Raw genomic sequence first — 22,760 nt, 5'->3', positions numbered from 1 at the left:
TGTGCTATGGGGACGCGTGTTGAGGGAATGATAAGTAATGCTTTGAAAGTCAGGGCTTATGTGTTCAATTTACTGCTCTGCCATCCATTATGTGAATGTGGGAAGTTACTTCATTTCATTGTGATTTAGTTTATCATTTCGTAAAAGAAAATAACGTTTGCCTCTGTCGGATGAGCAATGACTTTTAGATTATGCCTTTGCTAATGGCAGTCTGGCATGGACACGTATTAGCTGAATTAAAAGGAACTTACAGGAGTCTTTATAGGAGTATTATTACAGCAGCTGTAGTAAAGTATATTAGTATTTATAAATGTACAAAGCATATGTTGGTATTTGTAGTAGTCCAGTTATGGCATTGTGGAGTTGAGGGTAGATGAGCCACTGCAGTGGGATTTGTGGACTCTGCTGAGCTGTGTGGGTGTGTAAACTTGAGCTAGCTAACTCAGGAATGGCTTAGATGCTCTTTACATTGCAATTACTGAAGTGATTTGGATGTAATTTGCATCTGAAAAGGCTGTGTGTTGTGATAAACAGCAGGGCAGGGAAATCATAGCACACTGCATCTCACATCCTTGAAGTACATGATGCAACCAGTTGTGTTCACTTGCACCATGGGTGTTGCACGGTGCCACGTCTTCAAAAGCACCTGTGCTTTTGGGTAGCAAATTCCTCATTTTATTTAATTGCAGGGTGCTTGCAATTTTCCATCCTATTGAGAATGAACAACCAGCAAGAACTCTTGGCACTTTGAGGTGCTTTAAATGAGATTGTGCAGTCGCTGATCAATGCAGGGGTGGATTGGTTGTTATATCAGCCTGCGTTAGACTACTTGAAGGGAGCTTTGGTTGCAACAGGGAGTTTAGATGGAGTAATCCTGTGTTTGGAATAACAGGTACTGGGGCCTATGTATTAAAATGTTAATATTTTGATTTTCTTGTCAGCCTGTGTTAGAGCATCCATTAGTTTGTGCTTCTTTTCATTCAGGTTTATCTTTGAATCAATCTTCTTCAGTTGCTTTCAACATGCTGGATACATTGTTAAATAGAAAATGCAGTCAGTCCTCCAAAAGTAGCTTACTGCAGTTGGAATTAGTATTTTCTATGATTTATATAGTACAGGGCACTTTCAGAGATGGTATATTTGATGGACTGACTTAATTGACAGGATGCTCTTAGCACACCTTAACTGATCCAAGGAAGAAGGCTTTATACTGGAGAAGGGGTTAGAATTCCACCCTCAAGCTCTGTATTATCAGAGCAATTACTCATTTTCCACAGGGAAGGATGCTGGCCAATAAGTCGGCATTGTTGCAAAACAACAAAATACAGCATCATCTCTCTTCTTTGCAGTTGCTCCATGCAGACTGATAGCACTTTATAAATGCTGCAGTAGTTTGGGATCACCAATTCAGATGAAGTTCAAAGTTGGGCTATATCTGTCTCTTTGCACTTCTAAATTCGTATAGCATTGACACTTGTTTCAGTTAAATATTCAGCATATATTTGCTGCCACGTTCTCTGTAGCTATCCTCAGTGACAGCCTGTTGGCTCAGAGCCTTTCCAAGAGCCCTTGCTCTCTCACAGCAGTAATCTTTTATTGGGGGAGGTAGATTGATTACGGGTGGATACTGCATTTTCTTCTGAATTCATTGGAAGAAGGATGGGTGCACTGGAGGCAGTTTCTTTCTGGGTATAACGTCATTCTGGTCCATTAAGTGATCCATGAATGTGCCCATTTTAATAACTGATTTCATAAACAGAAAAATGTGCCTGGTTAATAAACAATTCACGTGTCAGTATTCCCTCCACTGTTTTTTTCCATTTTCAGGTTTTGGTGTTTGTTTTCATTTCCAGGGATTTTTTTTTCCTCCCCATTTTTCCTTTGGCTTGTCTTGCTCACCTTGTTTATCTATCAAATAGTAGACTGGAAACTCTGAAAGCGGGAAAGGTCTTCCATTTAAGGCAGCAATGCTTCCAGCACTTCTTCGGTGAACAGACCAGAAAGCAGGTGGTGTGTATTTTTCTATTTAAAGAAAAATAAAATGCCTCTAATTAGGTGTCAGGGACCTAGTCAGTGTTAGATGCCAAGTAAGTTACTTTATCTTGGCTTTCACCGTTAGGTTTCCTGGATGGAACATCCAGTTGCACTCAGTATTTTCAACATTCTGAAATGGCTACATGAATATCTGCAGATTTAGAAATATATAGAATCAAAATGGGCTGTGTCTCCCTGGGAAGAGGAAAGGAACCAGCTTCCGTGGTTTATCAAGAAGCAGTCTGATCAGATCATCTGCCAGGTGATTGAGACAGGTCACCTGTGGCTAATATGGCTGAGACAACTGGAACTGTGTGTCCTTAGAGTCATCTTTTACATGGCTGTGTGACAGGCTGAGCACTACCACAGATGGAGAGAAAATTGCTGGAGAGCACAGAAAGAACCCTTTTTTGGAGGTGATACACAAGACCTTGGTGATCCTTGGTTAGCAATATTCTGCTTAGACTGCCACACCATGAATATTTACTTGATTCATTAAAGGACATACATAATTGGGAACAGCAAGTGATTAGAGAGTAGTACCTCCAAAACCCATCTGCTCACATTAGATTACAGTGGTCTGAGTTTAAACATATAGTCTGTGTCGATCCACTGGAAGCTGAGTGGTTTAGATTGTCTCATGTCTGAGAGCTAGTTCTATCTTAAAGATGACTGTGTCCCTAGTGCATATCTTTGGATAGAGGATTCTCCTTTGGCCCCTAAATGGTATCTCTGTAGTGTGAGTATAGTGTTTGAAAATATGTGAGATTGTCCTTCAGCCCACCAGAAGGATGAGGTTGTGCATTATGACTTTGGACATGTTGGGAGGCTATATGGAGTTGCAGAAACTATTAGGAGACTGCTGGGAGGAATGGATAAGAAGTAGGGAGCCAAACCCTGTGTAAGATTGTGCATGCTGACTCGTGGGAGCGGGTGGTGATGAGGGAGAACTGTGTTTCCAGATCTGTAGCCACATAGTGGTTTGGAGCTCTGTAGAAGGAGAACCTGGAAGCAAGCTAGCAGTTAAGCAGTGTGAGTGATCACCAGCCTAGAGTTTGTACCCTGCCCTAGTACCACATGGATACCTGTAGGATGTTTGGAGGCAAGTTTTTCCACAAGAAGCACTTAGTTACATGTATAGAAGGAGACTTCACCTTTAGGAAACACCTGTAAGAGTAGCAGAAATTGGAAATCCCAGTCTTCACTGGGATTCCAGTTTCCCTAAAGAGAAGAAAAAGGGAGTGCCTCAGAATTGAGTCCTTTCTTCCTGCTCTGGCAGGGTGAGGCAGAAGAGTCTCTGCTGTTTCCATACCTAGATGTGTGCCTGACTTTTGTTCTGCTGGTTGAAGAGCAAGGGAGTCGTGCTCCAGGACTTCAGCACGGGGCTCCCTGTGAGCTAGTACCTCAGAAAGAGGAGGAATGGGGTCCTTTAGAATCCATGAATTCTCCCAGTATAAACAATACTTCTTTCTCACAAACAAAGAGGAATTAGTTTGGCCAAAAAAAAATGAACATTAAGTGCAGTTTCTGGAAGTGTTTATACTTTGTTCCTTAAAAAAGGCAACAGACTGAATATTGTTGATAGTACCGCAGTGCTCAGCACTTGCGAGGAGGCACAGGAGGTCTGGGAGGATCTTCCACTGGGAAAGTATTTTCAGAGTACCTTCAGTTGCAATTTGATGTCCTAAACAATCATTGGAAGGATTTTTAGATACTTTAGAAGTTCTGCTTCATGGATTGAAAGCAGATTCCCTCTGCTGCCCCTCCATATGGGTAGCAGTGTCCCGATATCCAGAGACCCTTTAGTCTGAAGATGCTGTGGTTCCCTACGTGGGCATGCCCAGCCCTCATTTCACTAGCTCTCATGTCCTCCTTATCTGGTTCAGGACAAGAGCGTGCTTGCAGAGTCTTGTTCTGCTAAGCATAGTGGTCGACAGTGCTGTGTGTAATATCAGCCTTTACCCTTCCATACCAGTAAGAGTACTGGAGGAAATGGTGGGGTCTTCGCCTTGGCTCCAGTCTTCTGCCTGGTTCAGATGGATGTTGTATCAGTTCCACTTTGGAAAGTTAGTTAAGTAGTTGTACAGGTTTATTTCTGAAGGAAGAGTAGAGATGAATTAAGCAGTGCTGACTGAGCTGCACCTGTTAAGAACAGAATATAGCTCAAGTTGGACCTGGGGATCCTCTCTGTGGTAAACAGGATGACTTCTGTATGTTGTCCTGTAGCATACACACCTTGCTTGGCATGCCCAAGTCCTAGTTTCACGAAGTAATAGTTAACCAGGAGAAGCTTCTTTCTTCTCAGTGCAATTCCAGAGACACTTTTGTAATGGATATAAAATATCAACTTAATATTAATGGAGGGGACTAATTGAATTCAGAGTAACCAATTTAAAACCCATTTTTTTACCCCTCCTGTCACTTGAATAACATGATCTATTCCAGCTAAATATTCTAGCAGACCAGGTAGGGATTTTTCCTGTTAGGTAATTACCAGTTCATCAAGGCTTGTGGTTATATGATTTTTCAGGCATGTGAAAAGTCATGTAGTCTAGATGTGTTTCACTAATTAGACAAAACTGATTAGATATTAATGACATGAACTTACATTTTACGCTGTGACCATGTGATAAAGCCCCAAATCTCTCGTGATTTGACCTTAGCACTGCATGTCAATGACAACCTACCCTGAAATATATGAATCCCATAGCACAAAGGTAATTTTCACTTCACCACCACCCCAAATTTCATTGCAGCTGAGCCACACTGATGGATATCTACCTGGATATTCATGGAGTAGATTCTGTTTTCTGGGATTAAAATGAGATAGCTATAAGATGCAAAACTTTATCTTGGATGTGCAAGAAATGTTTTGCACTGTGAATTTTGCTTCTTAAGCTGGCAAGTTATTGATTAAAATGCAGGATAAGAATTCAAATATGACCTTGTATTGAGTTGTTAAATCCAGGTGATATTATCAAGGAAATGGTTTTTTTTGCAGAATTTCTTTCCACTTTGTGGTTTGTCTGTCTTTCTGTCTGCTCTATGAAACTGAGAGTCTGTAAGTACTCCTAGATGCAGTAACTTCTTTGAAGAACGTGGGTTTTTGCTCCAGTAAGAGTTTTCTGAACAGCAGTCTTGTTTACAGTAGTCTTTCCTTACAGTAATGAAGGTATTTCAGAACACTAGTGGGAATATCTTAATTAACTACCTGGCTGTTTTCATTGAGTTGACATATAGAGAGAGATTAAATACTGATAGTAATTATGGAGGAAAATGTAAAGGTTATTGTCTTTAAGACTGTATGATTAAACTTCTGTGCCAGAAACTCCACAGAGGTGAGCTGTGGGAGAAAAATGGTTTTCTTGCTTTTTTTTGGAGCATTTAAAAAAAATTGGTTATTCCAGTTTAACAGAGTTCACTGATCCCTTCTGTGACATATAGGAGCCACATATCTTTGCAGCTTCTCTTTTGTTTGGGAGAGTCTGAGGAGCCTAATCAGATGAGAGAGAGAAAACTCTTACCATGATTCAGTGCATTTTGTCAGCGGCTGCTGATGTTTCTCAGCAAACAGAGCTGTTCTATAATAAAGAATAAAGTATAACAAGGAGAAAAGAATCAGAGAGGCAAATGCCCCCTCTCTTGTTAATATATTTTGAGGATTTTTTTTTTTAAGGCTTATTAGGCCATCTTATCTATAAACAAGAAGTTGAAGACTGGTCCTTGTGTGTGACAGAGCAAGAGGACGGTTAACACAAAGGGTTTTCAATCTTTATCGCTTTTGCTGGTGAGGAGTCTGGATTACTGCAAGCATGGCAATTGTCAGAGAGAGCTGTGGGAAAACAGCATCTTTTTTACCTGAAAGCTGGAAATTAGGGACTTTTTCTTTATTTTTTTATAAGTTATGCATTTGGATTTAGGTTGCTGGTGTGTGGATGCAGACTGGTATGAGTTAGCCACTCGTAAACTGCCTGTAGGAGTAAGGAGCTGGCAGTACTCTTCTGTAGTTATTGATGAAGCTCTTTAATAGAGACTGTGCATAAGTACTTTTAAGTTTATTCTTTAAACCCAAATAAAATGTTTGTGTTCATACTTTGCTGCCCCATGTAGCTAAAATTTCTACATGTGTAAGGCAGAGCTGGATTCTCTTCTGGATGGTGCATTGCAAACATGTGCTTAGAGAAAGGTTGTGTTGGGAAAAATCTAATGCCCAGAGGTCAGTGTTCAGGACAGAGACAGAGAGGAGTCCTGTAAACTTTATTCAAATAAAGGGAGAGTCAACTGGGCCCTTCTCCTGTGAGGTGTCTCAAGTTGATGGAGGGTGCAGCCTCCTTTTATCCCAACTTGCCAGCCACCTGAGACTATTATCTGAAGTGCTCAGAGGATACAGACTTCCCCATCCTATTACCTGTTTGCTCTAATATGTACCCTGCTTCACATTACACATTGTATGTCTCATCGTCTCCCAGGGTGGAGAAGTTCATCTGTATAAATGTATTCCTTCCCGGGATTGTATGGTTCTGCAAAGCACAAATGAGGCTGCTAAACTACCTCAGTGCAAACTTCAGATGAGGCCTGCTAAGCCTCATTGTGCCACCTGCAAAGCTCAGCTGAGGCCTGCTAAGCCACTTGTCTGCAAAGCTATATTGCTGCTTCTTTGTTTGTAAAGACACCCTTATCTATTTTGCTATCAGTTCAGAGGACAGACTCTGTTTTTAACCTGTGTAGTGTGACCTAGCCTTGACTTTTGGCTTGCATCGGCGGTGAGCAAAAAATGGTGTAAAAAGAGTAGATTTGAATAGGAGCCCTTGAAAAATTAGTCCTGTGATTCTTTCACACCAGTCTTTGCATTTTCCTTGGTTTGTTTGTAACAGAGAACTATCCAAGACAGCTGTGGACTTTCCTATGCCATTATATTAATGAAAGGTTTGCAAATGCAGCAGTTAATGTAGTATTAGGGTAAAAAACCCTGTATTTGGAATGTAAGCAGTGTCATTTGTGTTTGGAGCGGGCAGCTTGCATCACTGGAGACCTGGCTCTGTGCTCTCTGCCCTTCTCCCTGGTTACTCTGGCCCCAGGCAGAGATGGAGCTGTGCTGATGTTGCTCCTTGGTTGCAAGTGCTGAATTTGCTTCTCGGTCTGAAGTGTTGCTGCTATGTAGCCAGCGGTTTGTCTGTTTCATCGGGTGTGAAGTCGGTGGCACGGTCCTCGGGCTGGTGAGGACACCTAGTTAGGTTGAAATTGTAGGAGTGCAGGGAAGCTCCAGGGATCCCATTGAGGCTCACTGCAGCACCAGCAGTTCCCAGGCTGTAGAGAGGGAATGCCCACACCTTCTGCTTCTGGGTACACCCTACCTTGTCTCCAGTCTTGTCCCCTGTAACATCCATCCAGCTTTCACTTCTGCAAAGGTGACCCTGCTCCTGCTGCTGCTGACCAAAACTCAGCAGGAGATGCTGGGCACCAACCAAAAGCACTTGTATACTTTTTTTTTCTTCCAGCTACAAGTTCATTTGTATTGATTACCTTTTGTATATCTTCAGAGGCAATTGATGACTGCCTCCATGTCACCATGAACAGTGTGATAGCCACTACTGCATCTTGTGCAAGAGGTTTTTGCCTTGTTGCACTACAGCGGATGAAAAGCTTTGATGATGTGCTATGGGGGAAAATCCTAAAGTATCAGAAAAGATCAAGTGAGCTGACAGTATGACAAGAACAACAAAATTTGTAAATGGGGATGTTCAAAGTGAATAATGCAATGAGTGAAGCACAGTGAAGTAATCCTGCAGAGGGCTTTTTGATTAGGAATTGGAGATTTCTTCTTTACAGGAGCATTGCTCAATTCAAAGTGAATTGCAGTTGCTTTCTTTTCAAGCATGCATATGTAATCTCAGATATAATGTAAGCAGCAAGTGCAATCTTTATATGCTGCAGGTGAAACTGAGACTTGGGTGACTTTGACATATGCTTTCAATTCTGCCTTCAGAACGTTATGTAAAATCTCTACCTAGTTCCTGGTCTGTTCAATTGAGTGATGATGCCTCCAGTCTCGTTCTTTGGTGCCTTGAAATCCTGACTAAGTGCTGTGAAAATGCAGCTTAGTGTAAATCATTCCAAGTGCTGTAATTTTGACATGTTCTACCTTTCACCACTTGTGCTCTGTGATTATTTGTTTTGCAACTATTAATTTAGGTTAGAGAATTTGTTCCGTTTCCTTTTTGGCTCATAACCTGGCACAACTGTGCAGTGCTCGGACTTCCAGGAAGACATGAGAGTTTAATAGGCGTTATAATACATTTTATGTCCTTTACATATAAAATAAGATCTAAATTGGTCTGAACATGCCTCTGAAAGGTGGTATACATGTATGTCACTTAATTTGAGCTAGGACTGTCTCTGGAGATGTCCAAATCCCACCTGGATGAGTTCGTGTGTGACCTGCTCTAAGTGTTCCTGCTAGAGGGGGATTGGACTGGATGAGCTTTTGAGGTCTCTTCCAGCCCTTGAGATTCTGTGATTGCTGAATTACAAAGTTAATATGTTCACGTACAAATGCATTTGTGCCCACAGTTGTGTGTGTGCACGTGTACCTTATAAAAGACAGAAATGTCTATTAAGGGCTATCTCAGCTGCTTCTGGCTCCGTTGAAGGATGCCATGTTACAGCAATAGCCTTTTCACTGCTGAGACAGAGGCACGTGGTCTGAGGTTGATTTTTGGCACTTTATTTGTCTTTGTGGACTGATAGGTGACAGCTAGAATACAACCTGGGGCTGTATCATACATATAATTGTGTATTTTGCATTTGATGCACTTTGTGGCCTGTGGGAGTGTCTAAAGTATGTAGCGAAAGGAGTATGAAAGTATCTTCTTCCATGAATAAGGGAGGTGGTTTAGCACTGAACTGTTTTAGAAATGAATGTATAACTCATGCATGTGTAAAAACACTTTGACTTTTTTTTTGGTCTCAATATTTAATAACAAGTTAAGATGGGAAATTTCCATACTTTCAATGTCAAAGAGATTGAGTTTGTCAAATGCCAATGTCTGTAAGAGGCAATGTTACCTCTTAGGCTAGGAAAGGTCACCACATGCCCTCACAACAGTGTTCAATTTAAGTTGTAACATGTCAAAGGTGCTGGTGGAATCAAAATTTAAAATACAGCATTTGACTTAAAATGTAAATGTCCTCCCTGCACTCAGCCTTTAAAAGAAAACAAAAAACCAAACCACAACCCTAAAGTTTTCACCTTAAGCCTGGTGTGACCTGGAGAAAGCAGCACTTCTGTGCTTCTAGATGATAGTTCAGACTAAGTGTTATGCATGGTTGGTTGTCTGTGTCCTGCTGCCTCTTCTTGGATGTATCATGAGAAGAGTTGAGGGAAGCTGCTTACTCTGAGCAAGCAACTATACCTCCCTGGTTCCCCTGGGGCTGGGGAGAGCTGGAGTTAGCCTGGAGTGTCCTCAGGCCACACCATTTAGTGTGCTTGACAGCCTGCTGCACCTGCCAATTCTAGTGTGGTTTTGCTCAGTCTCACAGCAAACTTTTAATCATCCTTGGCTTTTTCTCTGAGGGTACCTCAAAAGCTCCTGGGAAGATCTAAGCCATTTGTGCCTTGTAGCAAGGAAAGGAAGCGTGTGAAGTATTAATTGGTCTTTTATTGAATGGGGGCTTATGATCAAAGATCAGAACTGGGTGAGAAATGTGTGTGGGGGCTGTGGCCACAGCTGTATGTGATTTGGTGGTCCTCACTCTTGAGGCATTGTGCTTTAAGACAAATCAGTTCAAATCAGTCTGACACAGTATGATAAAATGCTGCACAAAGGGAAGTCTGGAGCACAGTTCCCTTTGTGCCATCCTTGTCTGTCATGGAGGTATTTGCATGTCTTTAGCTGTGCACCCGGAGTGATGCTGATTTCTGCTTCTGTCCTTGCAGTCTGAGCGACGAGAGGCAAAAATGGCCCAAGCACCCACTGAGACAAGTAATGTGGAAAGCGCTGACCCAGAGGAGAGTTCTCCCAACATGATAGTCTACAGAAAGGTAGGGATTTGGAACTGCTCCAAAAAATCTTTTCTTATGTGGTTGGCGTTTAAAAGGATCCCGCGTGTGTTTTGCAATGAAAGGTTTGTTTCGGGCTGCTTGGATGCACGGCTGAAATAGTTGTTGAGTAGGCAGTTATTTAAAACTATAGCATTTGAGAACTTGGCAGTCTCATTCTATTAAGTGGAAGAGTTTATGCTTTTAGTATGAAATAGTTGATGACAAACTAATAACTTGAGAGTTAGAACTCTTTGTGAATCATTACGATGTGCCTTTAGCTAATCATTCAAATTTACCACGTCTAGCTAAAATAAATGTGCATTCCATCCAAGTTTTATTACACTGAGCATAAAGCAGCTGGTACACCAAAACCTTTCAGTGTAAAACCTTTCTGTTTTCGTGCTGTGGTTTTGTTGCATAATTTACAGGCTGATTCTTTGAAGGCAGTTGTTGTTACTCGCGTTGCTTAAAGATAAAGCTCTCAAGTGCTAGTGAGAAATGAATTAGGCAAAGGTAAAATAACAGCAATGCACGATGTCAAAGAACATTCTTTCATAATGTCTTCTTCTGACATACTTTAGAGGTGGTAAAAAAGATGAAGGAAAGGCGTCTCTTGCCCTGTTTGATAGGATATTGTCTTACTCTGGAGCGCTGTATCTGTTATCTGTGAGGCTGAGTTTTTGTAGTTTAAAGAAATCACATGAATATATTTCATTTAGCTTGCCAAATGTTTCTTACGTAGCACGCAAATGCTGTATGGTTCTGACCAAAAGAAAATGCCTTGTGTGCCTCAGATAACCATTCTGTTAACTCAGGAGCTACAATGCTAGCTCAAATCAGGTTTCCTTGCATAGTACAATCCCAGCTAAAATCACAGGATATATTTTCCACTCATTTTTACACCTTACAAAATAGCTATAAATAAGTAAAACGTCTTGGGTGTACGTGGTGCTGTTTGCTGCTTGCGTGACTTCAATCTTGATGACTTTCATATGCTGAGAAAATAGTTTAGGTTTTGCACAGAGCATAAGTTGTTCCAAGTGTTACTTTTGGATAACGGCAATTTTGGTTTAGTTGTTGCATCTTTGGTTTCGAATCTGGAATTGTTAACACGGGAGAATTTTCTGGGTAATGTGTAGGCTTGTTTGTTTTGAATGTGTTATGAACACACTTCAGCTGCTAATTTGGAAGTAGCAGTAGTCAGTCAGATTATCTTTTTAGAACCTGTTTGCTGAGAGGTCCAACACCCCAGCAGGTTGAAGCAGATATGTAAGAAGTTTCTGGTTGCATGATCTAGAATCAGAACATTACATCTGTGACTCTGCATAGAATCCACTTTCTGTTCATCTCATGGCATTTCTCCTTCAGGATTTCCTCATTTCTTTGCCTTCTAGTGTTTCATTATTGTCACTGTAGTATAAGGCTTTGCAAGTTCTGCGGTGTCAGTGTGGAATGCACACATAACATTTGTTCCTCAGTATTGTCAGCCCTTCATAATACAATCCTCTGTCAAAATACATAGTTATCTTTCAGCATAGCATGCCCCATGCATTGTTCAGTAATGCTGTATTCTGTGTTATCAATATGAAGCCAACACATCTGTCAGGTTTTTCTGTTGAGAGTTTTTGTTGCTTTTATGAGTAGGGTTAATATTACCTGTTCTTCAAAGTTAACTTCCATTGGTGATTGACTTTCTAAATGTAATTTATTGTTTGCTATTAGTTGATACGTATTGCACATCAATTATGTGTTACTTAGTGTTGAGAAATCATGTGGAAAATCTGAGATAAGACTTTTTATTCTCTTGATTATCCCTCCTCTCTCCAAATGAGTGTTTAGCTCTTCATCTCTCATTTCTTTTCAAATGGCTTGATTGCCAGTAATGAATGAGAAAAACACTGGACTCCCTGAAACACAGAACACAATCTGCCAGCATACCATACAGCGCAGCGTTGGTGGTGTGTCACAGTAAAAGAAGAGGTTTGCTTCACACAGTGGGTGTCCTGAGATGCAATTGTTGATCTCCCTGAGGAAAAAGAAAAAAGGGTGACCTTCAAATAACAGCACCACAGTAATTCCTGCTGTTGAGTGTCAGCTCTTTTGTTGCTTGTCGTAACTGTCGTGTTTGTGGATTTTGTGGAAGGAAAGCCCTAGAAGTGCGGCTCTAAATTGGTGATGCTGTTTGATGGCTCAGTTCTGTTTGAAATTCAGAGGCCAAGAGGGTGTTTGTGGTAGCCTGGTTTTCTTTATGGTCACTAGTGAGAGTTACACATGTGTAGAGGACAAATCTGATCTTGGGTGGTACTAAGTGTCCCTTTGGAGCAACCCTTGTCTGTGTATGGAGTAAAGTCTAGAACAGGCTGTTCTCTTTACTTAGGTAAAACTACCTGGGATAGATTTTGGCCATGCAGAACAAAACAAACTAATTTATTTTGACTCCAATTAGTTAGTGATATTCTCTATGGGCTCCTGCAGGCAAATGGGTTCTAACTACTTTGATTGCTACAACAGATGGTCACAATGAGATGTCTTATTTTCTTCTACCTTCAGGGTTAACCTTTTGGGGGCTGATATTTATCAAGTTGTGAGGCATGTTATGTTTTAAATTCAAAATGCTCAGTGTTGCCCTACTGTTCCGAAAGGCATCTGTGTGTGAAGTAGGCAGTGCAGATGTACTCATTAGGGTAAGTAGCATTTAGGGTATGATTTGCCTCACCCTGTGCTTGTTAAAATGAATTGTACCCTAAACTAAATGAGCTGTGTTGACTAGGTCCCCATTGACTGTCATGAGTGCTGCAACAAGTAGCTGTCAGGTACTTATGTCACAGGGTAGACATGTATAATTAAACAAGCTGCATCCCACTCTGAAGATTTGTGCATCCTCTCGTCTCTCTGTAACTATCAGTACTTAAGCCTGGACTAGTTGCAGAACTAGGAGTAGTGCTGCAGATACTGTATCACCATTCAAGTGCTGCTCTGTGAGGAACCATGTTTTCCTTGGTCTGTCCCAACCTGGAGAAGATGCTGGTGCAGATGATGAGTCTGGGAATTAGGCCATGGCTCCTAATTGTCAGCAAAGTGGAGTTCGAGGGTAGCCACAGTGTGAGTTGTGTGGCCAAGGAAGCCAGCTGGTTTTAGGATAGGTGTAGGCATGTTTTTTGAGAGGCCTGTGTAATGTTATTTCTACAGAAGTAGAGAAGAAGATGCAATGAGACAAGGAGTCTTTCTAGCTTTATGTTTGTACCTTCTTCAGATTACCTTGACCAGGGACTGTCCATCCCACTTTATTCATGCAGTAGGAGACAATTTGTACTGCTGAAGTTTGGCACGTGTCAGTGTCCTTGAACAAAGCTAATGCCACTGACCTTGACTGTGGCTGTCAGGGGAACCTTGTGGTAAAGATGGGGACTGTGGGTTTGATTTCCACATCAGTTAGACATGTATGAATGATTAATGATCTAAGGCATTAGTGTAAAATTGCAAGAAGTTAGTGCCCAGAGGCCTTCAGAAGCTGACTTGAATCATTGTTTAGAGACAAATAAATCTGCCATACAATTGGCAGGAATGTGTCTTAAGAGTCAGGTGGAGGTGATCCACCTGCAGGAAGGGCTTCTGGGCACTTTTTTCCATCATTTGTCTTGCACTGGTAGGTAGGACTTAGCTGAAGTTAAAGATTCAGATTTGTATGTGGTATGCAAAGCTGCAAATGCGAAAATGCACATAACGTGGTAGGTAGGTACACCCTGAATAACTGTTTTCTGGTTCCTCTTTTTAGATATATAAATGCATACATATAAATATATGTATACACACACATACTTATATGCCTTTGAAGTAACGAGGATGAACAAATAACCTTTACATTTTTCTTGGCCTAAAATAGGGGATATATTCCTGGAACACATTCATCTTTTTAATATATTTTCTATCTGTTTGTATATATGCTATAATTTATTATATATCCTATATGCCTTAAATCTTTCATATCAAATAATGCATGCACAGAATCATTTGTTTGCATTTTACCCAGGGGAAAATGTCTTTCTGGTCTTGGTAAAGGTGGCCTTAGCACTTGTATATTGAGTCTCTCTTTGTAGCTAGACATTTTGGTGATAAGACTATGGTTCTACTCATTTTTTTTAAGGTTTTCCTCATATTCAGAAGCAATTGTCTTATTTAAGTGTATTTAGTTTTGTTTGCTCTCTGGTTCATCTTTGCTCCTAGTTGTAACTGAAACAGACTGTCTCTTGCACCTATAAGTCTAATTACAGAGATCTATTACTTTAGCTGTTCTCAGAGGCAGAAAAAAGATGAGACAGGACCAGTAGCTGTAACAGCTTCAAGGTATATTTTTAGCAAAGCAACCAGTGCAAATTTAGAATACAGAGATAAAAAGGGAAGGTTCAGCTACAGGGTAAGATTATGCTATTCTAAGTGTAGCGCTTGGAGCCATGGAGTTTTGGAAATGGTTCTCTTTCATTACCCCAACATCTTTCTCATGTCATTCAGTGTATATTTGTTGTCAGCATTTTAAGTTATGGTCTTGGGCTATTTTCACTGTTTGCTGATGTACTTTTGTATGTTGTTTTGGGCAAGATGCTGAATACAAGTGTTCTTTGTTTTTTCCTTCTCCCTAAAGCACTCTTTTAGCCAGAGGATTGTTTCATTTATAAAACCAAACCAAAATGAGGTAATAAAGTAGAGAGCTGCCAGCCCAACTTGTTCCAGGAGGCAGCTTCTGCCCATTTCAGACATACTCCTGAACCCTAATATTAAGATAAAAAAGAGTTTGGATGGAATTGAGTGAAATGCATGTGAAACAAAATCTATGCTATCCTGATTAATAAAAATATCATCATTTCAGAGAACTATAAACTTATTTCTTAGGGCTCTGCAATAAAGTTTGAGTGGGAGGATTCATTTCAATAAATAGAATTACATGTGCAGGACCATGAAAATATGCAAATGAAGATCCATTTAGGAACCTGTGTTTTGCATCCTAAGACAGTTTGAAGCACACTTCCTTTTTTCCATGAGAAGCTGTCATACCATGTTCAAGGAGAAGCAATTGCTTTCATTCTTTTTTCTTTAGTGCTGCTGTTGTCTTGTATCTTCTTTTTCCATCTCTCCAAAGCTCAATGGAAATAGTAACCGTTTAACCAGCCACTGAAGTGCACAGGAATGCTTAACAAAGAACTGTATTGGCATTCTTGAAGATAATCAACATTTAAGTTTAAAGGCTGCATGTCTGAAGAAGGGAGGAAAAATGAGCAAGATGTTAATTAATATAAGATGTCTCTCTACTTGGCTTGTCTTCAGTGCTAATAGAGCTCATTAATATTACCTTGTACTTAAGCCTTTGGGAATTATACTTTGCACCGATACTTCAGTGCCTCTGAAGGTAAAGTGATGCGTATTTGTGGCATACACAAGGAGAAATGACAAAATATGTGCTTTTCTAGTGCTTTAAGGAAGAGTGGAATGGAATAGATGGGAAGAATTTAGTGAAGGAAGGCGTTAATGAATTATTGAGATCCATTTCTTGGTTGAGAGAGAAAACAGGTCAACTCCAGTTTTGTTCACATTCTGATTTTGTAAAAATGGGGTTCTGTGAGGTTGAAAATAGAAATGATTCTGTGGATATGTTTCTAAATTCTAGGTGGAAATGGTTTTGTGTCTCAGCCTCCTCAGAGGATAGTGCTGCAGGTGTCACTTCTGTTCTCCTCCTCTACCTGCTCTTTTGAGCTGTACCTTTTGCCCGTTTGATGAAAGCAGGTTTGGTGACCATTCTATATTAAGAATTACCTTCTCTGGATCTACCATTGCCCATGGTTTTTTTCCTTATGTCTTGCAGCGTCAGTTTTAGCAAGAAGACCTGGAACTAGAGTGCTGTGGAGGCTGTTTAACAACCTCTGTATTTGCGAGCACAATTCCCTTCTGCTTGTTGGCATGACCGTGGCAGCAGGAGCTGTTTTGGTGGTGCCCCAGATAAAGGGAATATTTCATGCACTGACACTGTAATTAGATGCCTTTCCCCATCAGTAAATCCACACAATTTTGTTAAACATTGGGCTTGTAACTATGTACAAATTAGCCCATTCAATACCTTGCACAAAATGTCACATAAGCCTTGGCAGCACTGGTTTCTTGTCAGTTACACTGTTCCCTGCTGGGCTCTTAATAGTAAAATTAACTGGAGCTGTGTTAATTATATTTTTTCTATGCATGGAAAAACAGAGCTACAATAATGGCACTGCTGTTGTCTGTACAGTGAAGATAGTTCAACCATTGGCTTGGATCTGGAAAGCTACTATGGAGAAAACAGTGACTGAGCCATCATTTTGTTTTAATAACATTAAAACATCTGTTCTTTGGAAACAGGGAGCATAAGTGCTTTTTCTTCTTGGTCCTCTTACCAGGAAAAGTGACCTGCTTTGGTAGTGTGTGAATTTTTTATCTTTTAAGGTTTTTTTTACTGAAAAGCACTTAACTTGTTATACCTCAATGTGTTTATTCCTTCTTCATGCAAGAAAGAAACTGTTTTCTTTTTCAACAATAAGAAGTGTTTAAATTGTTCACAGTGTGTTTAGCATCAATGGTGCTCTCTTCCTCTCTCTTTTGAGATGTCTGAAAGTTTCAGGGGAGCAGAGGAAAGACTTTGACCCAAACTTGTATGAAATTGTGACAGTTTTGTAGTGATGGCCTACATTCTAGTTCTGTCTTTTTGTTCCTTTTATGTGTCTGACATTCCTGAGTGCTTGAAGGGAAAATAAATGGTTGAAGGAGAATGCACCAAAAATATTCAGAAAGGATAAGTGGACTGGAAGGGTGATGCATTTTGGAGAGAGTTATGACTCAAGATTGCTTTTAAAAACCAGCATTTGCTGACTTGGAATTGGAAGAGCTGTTTAGAAGTACTTAAAGCAGTTCTTTAGCAGTCTTAAAAGTATCCGACTCCACTTGTGGTCTGCATGCAAGCTCTAATTGTAGTCCATTGCTGTCATTGTTGTCTTTAATTGCATAAACTTGATTTATTTGAGAAACATTTGGCCACAGAACAAGGCCCTGGGTCACCTCTGAGGTTCAGGCAAAGGCATACTGGAAGCTGCATGCTCCTACTCTGTTTTGCAGGTTCTTGATGATGTTTTTTCCCCCCAGCAAGTGTTTCGTTTGGCCTTACCATTCTTATGGTGTAGGTGTTTTAAGCTGATGGAAATGAACTGGAGGTTGGGTGTCTTTTAGGCCACCGTTTCCTCAGTAGCACTGAGTTCATCTGCCAGGGTGAGGATGGTGGTTATGCTCTGGGGCATATACTCCGTGGTGGACACTGCTTTACCCTCCTGACTTTGATGCATTCAGTTGAAATGTTGAGAAAGAGTCAATGACCAGAGAAATCATTGAAATATGTCAAGTTGCAGAGAGCTTCCTGGAGCATTCAAGGACAAACAGCTGAGATGCTTCTTTCTAAATGACTTGCCAAAACATGCAGGAATGGGTAAACTGGCTCTATTACTTAAGTTATTTTTTCCCTAGTGTCTTTATGTTTTGGATGTTTATTACAGCAGTTGACCAGCTTCACTCTTGGAGTGTCACAGCTGCCGGAGAGATTTTGAACAGGGCAAGCAAAATCCTTTGGCTGGGAAACTGGTTAATGGAGGGAGATTATAACTCGAGAGGAGGCAGCTGCTTTGGCTTCTAAGCTCACACCTTGCATCTAGGCTTAAATACAAAGCTTAAGAAAACGACGACAACTTGCCACATCTTTGTGAGTCTGTTGGAAATGTCATTCCAGTTGATTTTGTAGCAGACACCCCCTACAAAAGAAATTACCCTGGAGACACTGAAATAGTATGAATTGAGATGTCCAGAAAATACTAATCTGTCCATCTTGACTCTTATGGTTTTGGGTTCTGTATCCACAGGACCTGAGAGATGGATTCTGTGGGAAATTAGAAAAACACCAGTGACAATTAAACAGAGTTAAGGTGATATTGTCTGTGGTGGTAAATAGCAATCTTAAGAGATTGTGCAGTGCTGGAAAAGGACTTTTCCACTGCCTATAGTGAGCTGTTTGTAACTGCTGAGAGCAACAAGGTGATAGTCAGTCTGTTTGCTTTCACCTGGAGCGCTGAATATTTCATCTGTTTTGTGATACTCTGGTAACCTGGTGACCTCACCATCTGTACCCGTATGTATTTGCTAAGTTTGGGGGTTATGTGTGGGGGGTTTTTTTGTGTGTGTTTGGTTTGTTGTTGTTCTTTGTTTCTTTTTATGTTTTCTTTTCCCCTCAAACATTGCCCCTTCAGGTCTTTAGCATCCACTGCTAATGCAAGAAGCTGATCCAAGAAATGTCTTTTTACCTCTGCAGAATGCTTAGTGTACAAAACTCGAGCTGCCACTGTCAAAATGTTTACCTAATGGAAATCAGTATCATCTTCCTGGATTCCAAAGGATGAGACCTTTGAAAGAAACATCTGAAATATTTAATAAGAGTTGTTGTGCAGTGTTAGTTCAGTAAATTTGCAAGCAGCTGAACAAACAGGCAAATCGTTATAAAACAGCTCTATAACTCCCAGAGGAACCAGATGCTTTGGGGTACATTTGTTTGGAGACATCAGGATGAGGACTTTTGTTTTAGTTTAAAGAAACTGTTGATGAAAACTTGTGTACAAGGTATCAGTAAAGATTTCTATTGTGTTCCTGGTGTGTTTCTCAAATCTAGAGAGGAAAACCTTGTCTAGTTTAAGTACTGCAATGCACTCACCCAACACATTGCCTTGATTTAAGTTCTTTTGCTGCCTCATTAAAGGCAGGTATTCGAAGCCAGTCCTGTAGTTTCAGGTGTGTGTTGTCACAACTGGACTCCTGACTTCTGTTGGCTTTTTTTCCTTCCTCTCATGTCTTTACTAATACCATATCTGTTTTGTGGAGTGAAACAACGTGTCAAAACCATTACACTGTTTAGAAAAGCGATCTTGTTTGCCATCCTTACATGGGACCGTTGCATCGGTGGTGGGCTACAGGAGTGGTCTGGAAACTTAACTTCTTTCTTTCTTACAGTGAGATCAAGGGTCTGGGGAACTTCATAGTTTTTAAAATTCAGATTCCAGTCTGATGACTTCTTGATCTTGGAAATCTTTCCAGAAACATCACAAGAAACAAATTCTCTTCTCTGTGCCTTCCTGTCTGAAAGTGGAAATGTGTTGCAAACCATTTAGGTGCACATCTGAAGCTATCCTCCAGACCTTGGCAGATATAGCCGGTCAATTAATCAGGGAGCTAATTGAAGCTAGCACTAATTGTTTACTTAGGACTGCAGAGAAGAGCTTCGAACAGGTCAAGTGGACCCATATGTTGGAAGAGCAACATGTTGAGGAGAGGTGGGTTAAAACTGCGTAGGAAGAGTCTCGGGAAAAATTGGTGTGCAGATTGAGAGGAGGGATCAGACAATATGTTGAATCTGGCTTATGGTAACTTTTAAGGTAGTGCTCCCATAAAAACTGGACATTCCTGTTTGGTGTGGCTGATGCTTTTGTGCATTGTCTAACCTACCCCAGACTCCAGAATGACAAAAGCATTTCTGCGCTGAAGCTGGTAAAGCTTTTGGTATCTTTGACACACCGCAAACTGCTCCCCACTCCTCTTGTCTTAATTAAAGCCAAAGTGCTGCTCTTTTTCTCTTACATTCATTCAGAAAGAAAACATTTTTTTTCCACAGAGTTCTGTGATGTAAATATAACTCTTGTCTAGTGCCATAGAAATTGAGTGAAGTAAAAAGCAGGGGCTCTTGGCCTGCTTTATGCAGGTTCCTGAATCGAGCATGAGTTAGCCAGGCACTAGGTATGGAATTCAACATTTTATTACATTTTTTTTACACATTGCTGAAATAAAAGCTTCTCCTTGCTGAAAAATTAATTACTGAGTGTTCCAGCACCTTATAAGATATTTATATGTTCTCCTGAGCCCTGTCTCTTCCTGTTTCAAAGTGCTGTCTTGAGAGCAGTTCAGGCGTGAGAACTGCTCAGCTGCACTTTGTAGTCTTCCTCTCTGCCAAGGAGTCTCAAGACAGCACTCGAAAACAAAGAGACATACTCTAGGGAAAGTATGAATATTAGATCACCCTGGTTTAATCATTTGGGGTTACAATGGCCTCAATTGATGCATCTGACATTTTGGGGGTTTTGTCATTGTGGTTGCTGAAGTGCAATCTTGGGTTCCTAAAGGCATTGGAAATCCCAGCTGGGTAGAGCTGTGGTGGAACTGTTGTCCCATGCCTGTGTTCAATGTATAAAGAATTTGATGACGAAATAATCACCTTTTACTTCAATGTCTTTTTGTAGTGTTTTCATTGTGCCTTTTCCCCCCATTGTCTTTGAAATGGAGAGAAAAGAATTTGCTGGTTTTGTGTCATGTGGGAGTGCACAGGATAGATGGCGGCCTGATGAAATATCATCCTAGAGTTGCTCATTCTTAAAGGGGAAATAGTTGCTAGCATCAAATCCCATGCCATAAAGAAGCTCTCCAATGAATGAAGTGGGTCACAGTATTTGTTCTGGCGCTATTGAGTGGCAGCAGTGATGTACTTCATTGGTGCTGCTGTAGAGCTGCTTGGCTCAGGTGTGTTCATAAAGTTTATGCTGGAAACAGTGTTAATGACACAGGGATGTTTCAGCTATTGCTGAGCAGTGCTGGCAGAGTCAAGGCCTCTTTCTCATCCCATCCCACCAGAGAGCAGGCTAGGGATGCACAAGAAGCTGCAAGGGGACACATCTGAGACAACTGACCAAAGGGATATCCCACACCATGTGGCATCAGGCTCAGCAATAAAAGCAAGGGGAAAGGAGGAGGAAAAGGGATGTTCAGAGTTGATGGGTTCTGTCTTCCCAAGTAACTGTTATATCTGATAGAGCCCTGCTTTCCTGAAGGTGGCTGAACACCTGACTTCCAATGGGAAGTGGTGAATGAATCCTTTGTTTTGCTTTACTTGTGTGCATGGTTTTTGCTTTGCCTGTTAAACTGTCTTTAGCTCACCCCACCACTTGTTTTTGCTCTTTCAATTCTCCCCACTATCCTACCAGTAGGGAAATGAGTGGGAGGCTGTATGGGACTTAGTTGCTGTCTGGGCTTAAGCCACAACAAGTGGCCAGTAGCTTTATGTAGTTTAGTCCCAGGCAGAATTAATATCTTGCTCCAACCTACTATAATTCTGAAGTAATTTAGTTAATAATGAAGTTAAGAAAATCCAGGTTGAATTTGCTGAATTGGATGTGCCTCTGTAGAATGGGGCTTCTTTCTAACTAATAAGTTCAAATTAAAAAGAAATACCCATCATGTTTCTGGAGATTTTACTGTACATAATAATTTCATAGAGCACTGAAATGCAGCCGCTGTTGGTTGAATAAGTATCGAGTTCAAAGCTGAAAGCTGCTTAATACTGAGAGCCAAAGAAGTGTTCTGTGTCCAAAGATGCTGTAGAAGGATTTGGCTGGATCAAATTTGAGTAATAACTCAAATTGGAATTTGTCCCAGATGCTGAGACTGATACCTTTACCACTGTTAACAAAAAGAAGCAGTCAGTCAGTAGCTGACATTAAAGCCTGAGAGCTGCCTTAATACCATATTAAGCCAGGGATTTGATCTTGCCCAGCACAGCTTCTGAAGGACATCACATCTACTTTGGAGTTCTCCCACCTCCTAATTGCACTTTTCTTTGCAAAAATGCTAATTCAGATTTTACTGTCTTTATGATTGTTAATAGCATAACCCAAAAGCAATTAAGGTCATTGGATATGCTTCCCTTGCCTTCAGCAAGCTTTTGATCGGGGCTTTTACTAGTACAAATGAGAAAGCATTGCTGAATCTTTGCCTTAAATAATTTACTTGTAAATGAAGAAAAGTGTGTGTGTACATACATGTATTTTGGTGTTTACTCAGCTATGTTTGTTCTTGAATGTCATCTGTGAATGAAAAGAAGTTCAGATAAGTGGAAGAGTGGTAAAAACTAGTGTATTCTTGTGTTGTTTTTAAAGTCAGGGCAATGTGACTGTAAGAGGCTGTGACAGGTAGCAAGGAAGGTAAAGCTTGTTCAGTGGAGAGCTTCAAGTCCAAATGGTGCAGACTACCAAAACAATCAGGAGCCTAGAGCATGTGTTGAGCCTGGCAAAGAGGAAATCCAGTAGCCTACAGAAGACTGAAGAGTAATTGCAAAGCTGATGGAGCCAAGAACTTCTTAGTAATGCCGGATGATATAACAAAGGACATTGGCCACGGGTTACAGCTTGGAAAGCTTGGGTTGAATGCCAGGGAGAAAATCAATTGCTAGGAGGGTAATGCTGCACTGTCTGTGTTACCAGAGGGGCAAAACCTGATGTCTAAGGAGGTTTTCTGATCATGGTAGCCTGTTCTGGTGGGGACTGTGGCTAAAAGGCACTCCTGTGCTCCCTCGTGGCCAGCCTGGATCTCTAGGTACACTTCTGAATATGGGGAGAAAGGGACTGGTGAAAATACAGGCTGTACCCCATTCTCTACTGCCTTTTGCATTTTCTTTCTCAGCTTGTGAGAAGGGGCTGGCAGCTGCTGGTATCACTCTGTGGCATCATTCTAATTTTCTTCATAAATTCCCTCCATGACGCTGCAACAGAAGACTGGGCCAAATTTTTTAAACTTGTTTTAAGCTTAAAATCCT

General features: G+C 40.8%; 1 protein-coding gene across 1 annotated transcript in view; it reads left to right on the top strand.

Annotated features, from left to right (window-relative positions):
* Positions 1-9,979: 9,979 nt before the first annotated feature.
* The window catches only part of RGS6 (regulator of G protein signaling 6), a 198,078-nt gene continuing 185,297 nt past the window's right edge, over positions 9,980-22,760 (top strand). The window contains exon 1 of the mRNA XM_061998135.1: positions 9,980-10,075. Within this exon, the coding sequence (XP_061854119.1) occupies positions 9,992-10,075 (84 nt within the window). The 5' untranslated portion in view covers positions 9,980-9,991. The remainder of the gene's footprint in view (positions 10,076-22,760) is intronic.

Source organism: Colius striatus, chromosome 6, assembly GCF_028858725.1.
Source record: "Colius striatus isolate bColStr4 chromosome 6, bColStr4.1.hap1, whole genome shotgun sequence".
NCBI lineage: Eukaryota > Metazoa > Chordata > Aves > Coliiformes > Coliidae > Colius > Colius striatus.
This window is presented reverse-complemented; position numbering and strand designations above follow the sequence as displayed.